Here is a 14,800-nt window from a genome sequence, read left to right as displayed (position 1 = left end):
TTACTCTAATATAAAATAAAATCAATATTAGCTCTCTCGTAGTCTGAAAAGGGTTAAAAAGGCAAAAATGAGAGAAGAACATCAATATAGTGTGTTAGATTTCCTATGATGGGTTTGTGAAGTAACGAGGACAAGTACCAACATTTCTTTTAGGAAGAAAACGGTACAACAATACTAAAGAATTACATCTAGAGACATTAACACCCTAACCAAAACATAGTGAGTGGGAAAGAAGTAGAGAAAAAGCCATGCTCTATCATCACTCTATTTGCTAGGAAATGAGCAACTGTTGTAGTGATAAGTTTGATCATATGGGAAAAAAAAAACCGATCTCAATGCATTACACAAAATTCTTAGATTCATCTATGAAAATGGATACTTTTGTATGTACAATCCATAGAGTTTCGTTTAAAATATTAGTGATCTCCAAAGAATCGAACTTCACCAAAATATTTTGCACAATAATAAAAGGGAAACTTCTCCTAACCATTGTAGGTAGTTGTTGCTTCAAATTTTTTTATCTAATAGTAGCTAATTATGATTTTGAACATTACCAATTGAATGAGACTCAAATGGTTTTGAAGTATCCAGTCTAGACATCTGACTCGTTTATCTAAATTTCACGTCACCTCATTACTTTAACTAAAAGTTCAATTTTTAAGTTTACTTACATATGGTTGTATTAAAGTGAAAATGTGTGATAGAGAATAAATAGATAATATTATTCTAGAGAAAAAAATGTTTAAGATATAAATGAAATCTAATATTAGGAAAAAGCTGAACCCATCAATTATATGATTATATGTTGGATAACCTTTCTTTTTAATTTAGATTTTTTTAGCTACAATCCATTTGACTGAAAATGTATATTTGTCCATCTTCCCAGAGGTTGGGAATGGATAATATAACATATATGTTATGAAAACATACAAATTGACATTTTAAAGTCAAGAATTAGAAGAAAAAAATATATATACAAGGAGGAATTTAAATTTTGCCCTGTTTTGCCAAATAACATTTCTTTAAGTTAGGCTATATATCCATTTAAAAAAGATAAAAGAAGTAAAATATAAGAACAAAGATCAAGAGGTAAAAACCTCTATTGAAGCACTTTTATTTTCTTTTTCTTATTTGGGTCGTAGACTATAGAATACAAGTAACAACTCAGATATTTACATAAAATTAGCTAGCAAATTAAGTTTTACAATTTAATTGATGAGCTTAACTTAACGTTAATTAGTTTGACATTACTTCGAAGTTGAAAGTTGGATCTCGAGCCTCGAAATTATACCATAAAAAGGAAAAAGAAAAAAAAAGACTACATTTAACTTAACCCAATCTCAAAGATAGTTCATAGCTGATTATTGTTTTGAATTTAATTTTCCACCAATTATTAGCATTCACTTCTCGTTCGTTGCCATTAATGCCTTTGAAATATTCCTCCATTTCTGCCCCCTCCCCCTTTTCCGGTCAGCCGCCGTCGGCGGGTCAGGTTCTCCGGCCTCCAATGGAAAATTCAAAATGGCTTTCCTCCCTCTCAGCCTGAACGCCGCACAATCATAAGCCTTAGCCGCGTCTATGTCACTATCGTAAGTCCCCAACCAAACCCGGCTCCCTTTCCGGGTTGGGTCACGAATCTCCGCCGCGAATTTCCCCCATGGCCGTCGCCGCACTCCCCGGAAATGCCTCCGCCCAGCCTTTCCGCCACTCGCCTCTACCACGGAGACTTTCGCGGCCAGCTCGGCCCCGCAGGCCTGTGTCGACATGTCGGGATCAGGAGTTGTCGATTGGTCTACAACTTTGCCCGGCTTTTTCGTGTCGTTGTCGGAAATCTCTGGCGGCGGCGGTAGCGGCGGAATTGGGGAATCGAAGAAGAAATCTTCCAATTTGATTGGGTGGAGGAAGGGGGAATCTGTTGGGAAATGGGTTTGATGATCTGAGAAATCTCCCAATAGAAATTGGGTGATGAATTCTATGGTTAAGAATTCATCTGAGGAATCCATTTTGAAAGAGAGATTAAAGGATTTAAATTTTAAGTCTTGAGATCAGATGGGTTTTGGTTTTTTTTCTTTTTCCTTAGAGGTTTATAAAAGATGAAGATATATATACATATAGAGAGAGTGAGAGAAAGAGAAACTTTCAAATTGGAGGTAAGAGACAAGAACTCACCATTCCCAACTGTATTTTTTGAAAGCAATAATAATAATACTAACTATTGCTCATTTAAACCAAATATCCTCAGGTTCAATTCGGTTTGTGTTTAACAGTGATAGTTAAGGTAGTGATAAGTTGGAGTAGTAATTTAAAAAAAAGACGATTTACGTAACTAGAGTAATTATATATGCTATTTGATGAAAAATAATTATGGTAAAAAACTATTTCTGTTTATTTTGTTGTTAATTTCTTATATATATGATTGATATATGTTTATATACATTGGAAAGAAAATTCAAAACATATATAATTGTTGTTTTATTAATGATTTAACGACGGTCTCTCATCTTTATATTTTTTCTAAAATCAATTTTGATTAATTCCAAATACCATCACTCAGAAAATGTAATTTCAGCATAAGAAAACACGATTTTAACTTTCTTAAAATTACTCTCAAATATTATAAAGGAATTGATGAGTGATAACCACGATTTATCTTTGTCAACGCACCAACATCAATCATTAATTAATGTAAATTAGTGATTACGTCCTTGGACGGGGAATGGAGGAGGAGTGAAAAAGAAATTTCATATAAGTTATTATTGTTAATTTTCACCCAAAAGTTAGCTGTTTAATTAAAACTTTTTAGTGATTATTTAATTTAATTGATTGTTCTTATAAATGAAACAGAAAAAAAGTTCTTCACTGTAGATTTGATTTTCACAAATTTACTAGAGAATTCTCGATGAAAAATTTTACAAGAATGAAATTAAACCATCCCTAAATCCTAAATCCAATAATTAAAAAAAGAAAAAAAAAATCTTAAAAAGTTAAATCTTTTGTTTGTGAATTGTGATGTCTTATTTTAGAAATTGGAAAATTGGAATTTTTGTAATTAATTTATTGATTGAACAATATTTTAGAATATATAAGACAATCTAATCAAATCCCTTTTGTGGAACACTCAGATTTAATTTATTAGTAATATAATTAATAACTTTGAAAAACACATAAGTACTTTTTATTAGAAAAAGAGACACAAAAAAGTACTTTAAATTAATAATAATAATAAAAAAAAACAATAAAGTTGCCTTTAAGATATATAACTAAAGCAGTTTTAGTCATTCTTACTTAAAATGTGTATATGTTTTTAGAGGGCTTTTGTCTATTTGATCGTAGATCATTCAAACCTTTTTTCTTTTTTCATCGTTATATCATACCTTTTTGAATAGATTCAAGTGAATATAAAAGTCTAATCAACATTTTCATCGTATTAATAAAAAAACTATGAAATATATAAAAAGAAAATAAACAATAAAGTATGACCAATATCATTATAATACAGAGAAATTTCAATTTCATTATAGATAATTGTATAAGTGGCGAATATTAATAGAATTTAAAACTTTACTATATTTTTATAAATATTTTCAACCATTTTATCGTTTAAACATGATTTCTATTTTATAGAACATTAATATTTATTTCTCTTCACCAATATTACAAGAAACATATATAGCATTAAAAATATTTTCTTCAACTTTTTTTTTGTTGATAAAATTAACATTTCAAAAGCACTTTAAGTAAAAGCATTTTTAATGGGATAGAACAAATAATTTATTTTCACCTCTCAGTGCCACCAATAATAAAGTACTTTGTTTTAATGATCATGATGGTTACAACTTAACAAATGAAAAATAAAGCAAAAATTAATTAACGAGAAACAACTAAATAATTCGAATTTTACATTTTCAAGCATTTAATTTAATTGAGATATTGTTTTAGATTAATTGAAAGTTTAAAAACCACTCCAAATAATATTTAAAGTGTATTTAAATCATTTTTATATATAATTTTCTTTTTCTTTTTAATAAAGATTAGTTCTCACAAATATATTTTTGAAAAATTGTATCAAATGACAAAAATAAATTTAGAAAAAAACAGTCTAACACATCTTTTTTGCATATTGTAAATATGACAAATATGACCAATAATTAAATATATCAGAAAACTGTCCGCTTTTAAATTTACTATTTTTCAATTAAAAAAAATATAGTGACATAAATTCTATTATTATAATTTTTTTTCTACTATTCTTGCAAATTTCCCTATATTTATTATCAAGTTGCCATAAACCTGAATTAAAAATATCACTGAGTTTTTGTTTTTATATAAATATATTTTTAATATTAGTTTCTTTATACTTTCAAATATCCAATTTTAATCTTTTTATTTTTAATAAATAATAAATCTAATTAGGTTTCTAACGGGAGTGAATATATAATTTAAACTTATACAAAACAATTATAATTTACGATAAATTTGTTTTGATAAATCATTAATAAACCAATCATGAGTATTAAATTTAAGATTTATTAAAAATATATATACTAAAATCAAATATTTAAAACTATAGTGACCAAAATTAGAGAATACGAAACGAAAAATAGGGTTATATATGTTGTTGGTATGTTTCTAGAAAGAAAGGATGGGCGCAGCCCCAAATTTGGCAATGTTCATCAAACATAGCTTTAGATGTAGAGATGCATTGCATTTAGGGGAATTCGTATATCATTCAATCATTAAACAAAACAAACAAAATAATGTTACAATCCAATAAGTGCTTCTTCCCCACAAATTTCCCTAACATTACTAATTTCTCCTTTCTTCATTTCTTTTCAAATTTAATTCATACAAACAAAATCATATTTATTTGCTCGATCTATCAATTTTATTCTTAAGTTTTCTATTTTGTTTGAATAGATCGTTTCAAACACTATAACTTAGTTGACGAATGGTTGGAATAATGTGTTAAATTCGGTATGTGTGAAAGCTACAAACAACTTAGTCAGAAGGTCTTTGCTAACATGCTATTAGTGTGGAACCACATATATCTCTATGTCGATTTCTTTACGTTTTCGTATTGCTTAATCGTTCATTTTGTATACGAACATGTTATATGCTAATCGTCTTTCTCTTTTCCATTTATTGAACTAAAAAAGAGTGTAATTGTTGTTTTGGTAGCAAAATAATTATCAGTTGAATCTTAAAATGTTTTTCATTTTTTTAGTTTTCTCAACGCAGTGACAAAACTTTGGCCAACTCCTTTCTTTTTTCTTCTAAATTTGTTCTAGAATTGAATAACCATTTTTAAGGGGGTTTTTTCAAAAAAATAAAACAAAAATCGAAAAATATTTACCGCATAGAACAATTTTGAAAAAGGAAAAAGACCACAAGCTCATAACGTGAAATAAAAAAAATACCACGCGATCAATCCGCCACACAGTCAGGAGAAAATGATCGTGTATCCAATCTAAACGATCTTGTACCAATCTAAACGATTTATTAGCGATAGTGGTTTATCTCTGTTTATCTTGGGATAAACAACTGATCGTTTAGATTGTGAAATTTCTATATTATTGAATAAATCACAATAATTTAGAGTATATAATGATGTTTTACATAGGAATGTATATAGACATCAAAGAAACCACTAAAACAAAATTCATAAATGGAAAATTCCAAAAAGGAAAATACTAATAATTCATAAACCTTAATTTTTCTTTAAACATAGACATTGGGTACACGGTCGTGTGGTGTAAAAAGAATAAGCACACAATCCTTGATAATGAAAAAAAATAAAGAAAAAATATTGTCTTTATGAAAAAGATGACGTCAAAGATGAGAAATGATGAAGAAGGAATAAATTCTGGAAGAGGAGATGAAAATTTTTTGGAATGACAAATTTAGAATTTATGAAATGATTAACTCAAGTTATACGAGTTTCATGGGCTTTTTTTATTTTGTTATACTAATTGTAAATATTTTCAGTTTTATTCTATATATGTAAAAAAAAACTATTTTTAAATATAGAAAAATGAACAAAAATATTTACAAAAATATAGCAAAATATTACCACGATAGATTAAGATAAATTACTATTTGTATTTATCTGTATCATGATATGCACAAATAATAGTCTATGTTAGTCTATCGTGACAATCACGAATAAATTGTAATATCTTGCTCTATTTATAAATATTTTAAGAAGCACTGTCATTTAAAATAATTTTCTCGTTTTCCATTGATCAAATTCAACCTTTTTTTTCTAGGTGAATAAGAAGTTAATGTCACTCTAAATGTTACAAAATTTTCGATTGAAATAAAAAAGTTGACTTCGACCTCGAAAAATAGCTTCAAGAACAGAAAAGAGAGTTCCTTAGTTCTTAGTAATCAACAAAACAAGGGTTATTTAGTAAAACAAAAGAAATTTAGGAGTTTAGCTTTTAAAATTTTGGCAAAAGAAAGTTTCTTCTGGGTGAAACCAAAAGAAAGTAAAAAATGTTGATGATAAAATGGTTATGTATAGAGATTTATTGTGTTAACACACAATTTAATCGATATATAAGACGCGAGTAGTATTTTCAAAACGTTTGAGATTGGACTCACTCCACTCTCACACCACATTTGTCAAAACAATCAATTAGATCTATTGCATAAAAAGGTGTCGTATAAAAGAGAAATCATTAATGATGAAAATTGAGGGTTCTTCTATCATATGTACTATGATGATCTTATCCCTTGGAGGGTAATTTTGTATTGGTGTGTGAATGAGAGTGATGTTAAATGCATAAAGACATTGGACAATGAAATTGGTTACCATTTTCTCAAGTTGTTTGCTTTATAATTTTGGTAGGGACCATACCATGAGGTCTTTGTTTTAACTTAATTAGTTCTCTTTTTTCTTTTTTCTTTTTAATCTATATATATATATATATATATGTATTTTGTATGTACATAGAGATTCCGAAGTTTTAGATATTTTCAAAACGTCATATAAAAATAAATAATTGAGACATCTTTTTACCGTAACTCTTTGATTATTATTTGATGATTATATGCTTTTAGAATAATTTTATATTATAACTTTGTAAGTGTTTATTAAATATATATATATATATATATATATATATATATATATATATATATATATATATATATATAAACACTAGAAAGTCAATACAAACACGATATCCTTAATCTTTTCGAAGTTCATTAAATAACTCATATGCAAAAAAATGATTAGTATAATGAGCTAAAATATTTACGAAATATAGAAAAGCTTTCTGATTCTATCAATCCACTTATAGATGTGGATTATAGATGTAGATAGAAGTATATATCAATGTCTATTATTAATAGAATCTGAAATTTTTGTTATACTTTTGCGAATTTTTTTATTTAGAATACTTTTTCTAAATATAATTTGTGAATATTTTTTAAAATTTATAGCAAAAATGTGAATGGTTAACAGACATGATTTTAAATAAGTCAAAGTAAACTAACAACAAATAACTAAATTTAAAATTTATTAAAAACCTAGAAACTAAAAATTTATTTATGGTGTAAATTGGGAAAATAGAAATTAGATGAGACTTAGTAAAGTTTGTGATAAATTAATAGCGAAATTCGTAAATTGAAATTAGATTGAGATTGAGATTTTTATTTCCTGTGAAATTAAATGTTAGTATGACAAATTGATAAAAAGACCAAAACAAACTCAAAGAAAAGAGATCTCCATCTCTCCTAAGTCCTACCTCATAAATAATTACAATTTTATATTAAAAAGTCTCTACGACTAAATAAATACTGAGTTGGGTGCTTTACGACCATTTCTAATGAGTTCGATTTGTTGGTTTCAAGTTTATTAAAAAGGCGCAACGAAATCAAAATTCTCAAGAGCAAAGCCATATGCGAAGGTTTAATATCTTTGATCTGTTGACTGTCAGAATCTTTATTGAAGTTTCCTATCTTATACATAAAGCTATGATTTATGAGCAAGAGTTTGACAATATCTCTTTTGTTCATGTTCCTCGGTAGAATAATGTACTACTGGCACATTTCTTTGGCTTTTAAGGCGTTGGAAGAACAAGTTTCTTTTCCTGAATTATTTGAGCCTTTTGTTCTTTTAAACGTAATTATAATGATGTCTTACCTCGTTTTCTCTAAAAGAGTAATTAAAATTTTCTCCAGTAACTTTTTTGGACTTTTAATTTTAAAAGAATTTAATATAAAAAAGTTTAATGGTAATATTTTTCTCCCCTTAATTATAACATAATAATAATAAAGGGAAAAAAAAAATTAGGTACAAACATTTCAAATAATTCTTAAAACCTTTTTACATTATCATTATTATTTTATTAATCATCCACTACCATGACTTCATTTTAAATATGAGAAACAATTTTTGCTTTAAACTCATTCAAATATGCTAGAGATTAAATTTTTATTACACATTTATTATCATATAAATTTTTAATGGATCGAAAATTATTAAAGTTCACCTAGTTTGATCGTATCTAAAACACATATTTTCAAGTGTGAGGTTTTGCAAGATTTAAAAGTTATGTCTATTTTTTCTTAGATCTTCGTTTTAATTGTCACGCTAACAAATAAAATCTCCCATCCAAATTTTGGAAAAGGGCATGTTTATTAAACTTTGTGAATTTTATTCTATGTTTTTATGATTTTTATGAATTTACTTATCTAATAGGTGTTTGATATGTAATCTCGATTATGTTTTTAAATAATATTGTTTTTAATATTTATGATCAAATTCTAAAAACTACATTTTTTTTTCATTCGATTTATTTTGGACTTCAAATCGTAAACTGCGTAATTATATTATTTATTTTAGACTCAAATTTCTTTTTTAATTAAATAAATTTATTTATTATCTAATGTATTATAAATAATTATATGAAAAGAATAATAATCATACAAATTAAAATATAGAAAGTTATTGTCAACTTAATTTTTATAATTTTTATAACTGAAAACAAAATATTAAAATCCCGTTTAGTAATTACAATTATTTTTTATTTTCTAGACTTGAGTCCATTTCTTCTCATTCTTACATTGCTATGCATCATTCTCGAGTACATGCAAGATCATTTGAAAATCTCAACTAAATTAAAAAAAAAAAAAAACTACTTTTTAAAATTTTAAAATTTTAACTTAATTTAAAAAATAGTCCTAAAATAAAGTCAAGAAAGCTTGAAAACCAATGAATGAAAGAATATATATATATACTAAAAAAATAATTGTCATATTTTAAACCAAAAAAAAGAAAAAAGAAGAATACTATATTTATTTAGGTAAAAGAATTAAATGGAAATTTTTTTAAAATTTTTCCAAAAGAAAAAAAGGATTGATATATATGGAATTGATTGAAATAATTGAATTGTCCCCTCCTCCCCCGGACATATAATTGCTTATCTCATCAAATTCCGTCACTCACATTTTATCTTTTTTCTTCAAAATGAAAAGAAAAATAGTTTTCTATATCACAATAGAAAATAAAGAGATAAAGATAATCAAATTTATTTGTTTGTCTCTACAGATCAGATAATAATAAAAGAATTCATTTTGTGAAAAACCATTTATTAAAAGAAATATAAATAAGATTAATATAAAAAGAGAAAAATAAAATGGTTGTTGATTTGTGATCTTGAAAATTACTTCAATAATTTCTCGCATTGAAAATGATATATATACTACAATTATTATATATAAAGTCAATGTAAACACATAAAACACTAGAGATTACTTCAGTTTACTTTACTAATAATCCAAAGTATTAGGGATGACAAAAATTTATATAATGTGGATGACAAAAATATACACTAATCTATCTCTTGTTAAAGGGTAAATAAGAGTTTCAATGTCTCTAATATACGATCAAAATTTCATAAAAGAAACTAATTAATTGGGAATCAAATTTACTAAAGTATAATAAGAAAAACAACATTACTCTTTTACGAATGTATTGATGATTATTATAAATATTGTTCAAGTATAAAAAAAAATTGTCTTCAAATGTAACAAAATAAACTAGAATATTTATAAATTTAGCAAAATATCACATAGTCTTAGACTATAATACTTTACGAAATATTTTCAACAATTTTGTAATTTATGATAATTTTTTTTAAAAAATATCCATATTAAAGCTAAAAATCCTTTAAGTTTTAAGAATAATTAGTTTTTAATATCATTCTAAAGAGCCCAACAATTTAGGAAATTACTTGAAATATTAAGTCAAAATTTTAATAATAATAAATAAAACTATATTGGTTTTAAACCTAATTATAAAGTACTATTAACCATTTTTGTACGGTTTATCGACTAATATCTAAATTTATCACGATATAGTAGAGTATCGCAACCTATTATTGATATACAACGAACTTTTTGCTATATTGGTATTTTCTTTTACTATATTTGAAAATAGTTTTATTATTTCATTTATTGCAAATACTTTTTCTGTGGATATAACAAATTAGTAAATTTTGGAAAAAAGGATACAAAATTTTGTGCTCAAGGAATAATTCTTGCATTATTCTTATCTTAACATATATTCGTTTAACAAGAGTGCAAGAAAAGGATTTGGGTTGAAATCCTTTTGAAGCAACCACTTTATAATATATATAATATATATATATATATATATATAATATCTTTTCTATTTTTCAATTATATTTTCATGATTGGAAGAAAGAAAAGAATAATATAAATCATTACCAAAACCTTTGAATCTTCCTTTCTTGTTCTGTTTTCAATTGTCAAACTATGTATAGAAGGAACATACATTAAACTCCACATATATATATAGTTAGCTAGCCAATAAAAGAAGAAAGAAGAAGAAAAAAGAACCGAACATTAAGATTACTATGGATGATAACATGTCATACGATGAATCAATAAAAGATGAACGACAACACGGTATATTATCATCTTAAATTATTTTATTATATTGTTAAGTTTATATCGACTTCTCTAGGTTTAGCAAACTTTAGAAGCAAACATGTATCGAAGTGCAAGAATAATAACCCAAATTATTTTGGTTTACTAGCGTTCATATTATTTAACTTAATTTGCATATGATATTTTCTTGATGCAGAAATTACAATTAAATCGAGGAGGGTTGATCCACCATCTCATTATGCATTTCAAATTGATTCTTACTCAGTGCTGTCAGAAATAGAGATGAAGAAATGTGAATCAGGAGACTTTGAAGTTGATGGCTACATGTGGTAATTAATTTGGGAAACTAAACTTAATAATTTTGAAAATACTTTATATTTTAGATTGAAATTAAACATGATTTAATAAGGGTTTAAGGCATTATAATTAATTAATCTCTCCATTTCTTATATATATGCGTTAGGAAATTAATTTTATATCCAAATGGAAATGGAGAAGTGGAAGATCATATTTCTCTCTTCTTGGCTATATCAACTAATGATAATAATAATCTTCCTCTTGGTTGGGAAGTGAGGGTAATTTTCAGATTCTTTATATTTGATCAAATCAGAGATAACTATTTAACAATCCAAGGTAATTTTTTTCATATTTCTTTTCTAATTATTTGTGCAAAATTTGCAATGTTGCATAGTCAAGTGGAATTATTATAAATATATATTTGTTTTGCAGATGGGAAAATGAGGAAATATTCTAAAATGAAAAGTGAACATGGATTCACTCACTTGATTTCTCATAATGTTTTCAGTAAAGCCTCCAATGGCTTCCTTGTGAACAATAGTTGTACATTTGGAGTTGAAGTTTCTATACTTAAAGCCTCAAACAAGGGAGAGAGATTAACCATTTTTAGAGAGCCTCAACAAGACACCTATTTTTGGACCTTATACTCATTTTCTGCTAAAACCAATCAATCTTATATCTCCGAACCCTTCAATGTCAAAGGAAGAAAATGGTTAGTGAAAAAAGCTCATTTAAACTAATCTTTTGCATTTTTGTCTTTTTCGAAAAATATCAATTTATATACTTAAACAACTTTAGGGATTATGTATTAAATTAATTAAATCCTAAACTTGTATGAATGTATCTATCTCCGTTTAGTTTGGAAAAATCTAGTGCGAAACTTCTGTTTTTTAACAAAGAAACTGGATGTGAATTGATGCATTGATAAATCAATTTATAATTGATCTAATTTCCTTTGATTAATATCATATATTAAAAGAATTATATTTTAAAAGTAATGCATTAATGATTTTTAAAGGCAATCACAATGAAGGATCTATATTGATTGACTTAATTATGAAAATTAAAAAGTTTCATTGATTCAGATTATAAGTTTTTCGAGATAGATATCGAAAAACCCGGGGTTTAAAATTGATATAACCATTAAGTGAGGGTTTTAATTAATATAACCAAAAAGGTGTCTGACTCCTTATCTTTGTTTTGATTTATTAGGAGAATGGAGATATACCCAAATGGTAATTCCTTGGGAAAGACTTCACATATATCTCTTTACTTGAAGTTGGATAATTCAGAGACCATTCCTTTGGGGAAGAAAATCTATGCAAAATTTCTCCTTGGTGTTTATAACTTTTCAGCCAAAAAATATATTGACAAATCATGTGAGTTTTTTTTAATTGAAATTAATTTCCATTTGTTTCTTTTTTCCTATAGGTTCTTATGTTATGTGACATTATTATTATTTTTATTAATTGGATTTTGCAGATGAACATTGGTTTAAAACCCCAGGCCATGGCGATGGTTTTGATGAGTTCTTGTCTAGAAGAGAAATTAGTACTCATTCGCAAAATGATGCTTTCTATCTCAAAGCTAGAATTGTGGCTATGTCAACTGTGGATGAATTTTGATAATCATGGGCATCATTTGTCTCGATAACTTACATTGACTTACCATATATTATAATTTGTATATTTTTATTAATTAAATGTACTGATCTTATAGAGACATTATTACTGCACACATGATCATATTGAATTGTGTTCAAAGTAATAATGCATGGTAAATAAATAATGGAGTTTGAGCTAGATATTAATTATTTCTCTCCCCCAGCTCCTTATCTCTTGTTTCCATATATCTATTATTAAATAATTAAGATGGTTTTTCTTTTATAATAAACAAAGGGAGACAATGGTAGTAAGATCAGTTTAGAAACTCCTGGTTGAGTACTACAAGACTCTATGGTATGTGCCTGATCTCCAAAACAGACAACAGTTGCATGCATCTGTTATTTCTCTTCGATGTAATTAAAAGCAGACAATGCCGAGTTTAGAAATGACGACTGCAGAAACTGCTGCAACAATGATTGTCTTCTCCAATGATCAGTATTGTGTTAATGATCTTCTCTCCAGTGTCTTAAGAGAGGTGATGATGCATGAAGAAGTTGGGTGCGTGCAAATGAGAAAGAAGAAGGAATGAAATTAGGTTTTTGTATTTTAATCTTTTTCTTTCTTTGTTTGTTTTCAGTTTTTTCATAATTTTATTTGTACGTGTTTTATATATTTTTTTCATTGTTTCATGTTTATATTCAGTAAAGATGATCTTTTCCAAAATTCGGAAAGAATGTTAAACGATCTACGAATAAAACCATTCAAGAATAAAATTCATTACATTTGATTTTTGTATGAAAGTGTAAATATTCTGTAAAATGTTCTATTTTTGACAATTTTCTTTTAGATTCAAATGTATGGTATATTCAATAATATATTATTTGGTCTCATATTTTCAAAAGTAACAAATAGTTTGATCCTTATATATCTTTAACTTGATTACGATTTTGAGATTATTGCTATATGAAGTATACATATTTTTTGCCTTGGTTCAAGTTGGTTGGTTCAAATTGATTCAAAATCGGACCATTCAAATCAAGAAAATAAAACAACAAATTAGAATGAATTAAGAGATAAGTTCGAGAGTGAACGTAAAGATGGTTTTTTTGCGAGATGATTTACAAACTTTTTAACGTTTAAATTTTCTCAAAACAAAAATGAGTTGAAGCTGAGAATAGGAAGAGAAGTTTCAAAGTTTTGAATGGTTTAAAAAAAGTTGATGTATGAAAATTAGGACTTGCAGATAGATGAAGGTAAAATCTATATTATTTAATATCTTATTTATTTTTATTTTTTTTTAATTAATAAAATCGATTTCTTCCAATAAAAGGTTAATTTTCTTAAATTAGACTGCATGGGCGTCGAATCATGATGGGCTTAATACATCGATTCTCCTAAAGCCCAATACCTCTTTCTTCCACATTGGCCATTCCCCCATTTCCTTCGCAACAAAATCTCCTTACAAATCCCCAAATTCATTTTTGCATACTCTAAATCTATCTTTACGTAGATAAATTCAAATAGTTTTTTGATGAATAATATTGATCTTAACCTGAGTTCTAAAATATAAACCATCCAACATTAGATTCAATAGTTGCGTTTATCAAACATACACACACACACACACATATATTCAAAACACCTTAGACCAATGAAATTGGAGAAATAAAAGTTTGACTTTTTAGTAATTAATTCCCACCTGAACAAAAAGACTCTATATCATAATAAATACAATTCTATATATAATATAAATAATAGAGAAATTAATTAATCAAATCATAGAATGTTTATACACTAATTTAAATATATTTTTAACAAATAATGAAAGATCTAATATCATATATAACTATAGCAATATAATAACAATCCTATGGATTTTCCCCAATTCCAAAAGAAATTAGGATATATATTTTTGAGGTGTCAAGAAAGAAGGCACTTGGTTTACATGCAAATCATGCATAAGAACGTTCTCGACACGT

General features: G+C 26.5%; 2 protein-coding genes across 3 annotated transcripts; one reads left to right on the top strand and one right to left on the bottom strand.

The window, feature by feature from the left end:
• Positions 1-1,070: 1,070 nt before the first annotated feature.
• On the bottom strand, positions 1,071-2,090 carry LOC103494463 (ethylene-responsive transcription factor ERF106). Its single transcript, XM_008455649.3, has one exon. It carries the CDS (start codon positions 2,001-2,003, stop codon positions 1,401-1,403), a length of 603 nt encoding a protein of 200 aa, XP_008453871.1. The 5' UTR covers positions 2,004-2,090; the 3' UTR covers positions 1,071-1,400.
• An 8,678-nt stretch (positions 2,091-10,768) lies between these two features.
• On the top strand, positions 10,769-13,027 carry LOC103494460 (ubiquitin C-terminal hydrolase 12-like). 2 transcript variants are annotated; one of them, XM_008455646.2, is made up of 6 exons: positions 10,769-10,938; positions 11,117-11,249; positions 11,384-11,553; positions 11,650-11,929; positions 12,430-12,596; positions 12,700-13,027. In XM_008455646.2, exons 1-6 carry the CDS (start codon positions 10,887-10,889, stop codon positions 12,840-12,842), a joined length of 945 nt encoding a protein of 314 aa, XP_008453868.1. In that variant the 5' UTR covers positions 10,769-10,886; the 3' UTR covers positions 12,843-13,027. The 2 variants fall into 2 exon arrangements, with proteins under 2 accessions (XP_008453868.1, XP_008453869.1); XM_008455647.2 differs by lacking the exon at positions 11,384-11,553 and having other exon boundaries at positions 10,773-10,938; positions 11,726-11,929.
• The last annotated feature ends 1,773 nt before the right edge of the window (positions 13,028-14,800 follow it).

The sequence above is a fragment of the Cucumis melo genome, chromosome 7 (assembly GCF_025177605.1).
Source record: "Cucumis melo cultivar AY chromosome 7, USDA_Cmelo_AY_1.0, whole genome shotgun sequence".
NCBI lineage: Eukaryota > Viridiplantae > Streptophyta > Magnoliopsida > Cucurbitales > Cucurbitaceae > Cucumis > Cucumis melo.
This window is presented reverse-complemented; position numbering and strand designations above follow the sequence as displayed.

Excerpts from the sequence above, each read along its gene's own strand:
- LOC103494460 (XM_008455646.2), top strand. The coding sequence starts at position 10,887 with ATGGATGATAACATGTCATACGATGAATCAATAAAAGATGAACGACAA. Across the intron at positions 11,554-11,649 it reads TAACTATTTAACAATCCAAG|ATGGGAAAATGAGGAAATAT; the intron begins GTAATTTTTTTC and ends TTTGTTTTGCAG. Across the intron at positions 12,597-12,699 it reads AAAATATATTGACAAATCAT|ATGAACATTGGTTTAAAACC; the intron begins GTGAGTTTTTTT and ends TGGATTTTGCAG.
- LOC103494463 (XM_008455649.3), bottom strand. The coding sequence starts at position 2,003 with ATGGATTCCTCAGATGAATTCTTAACCATAGAATTCATCACCCAATTT.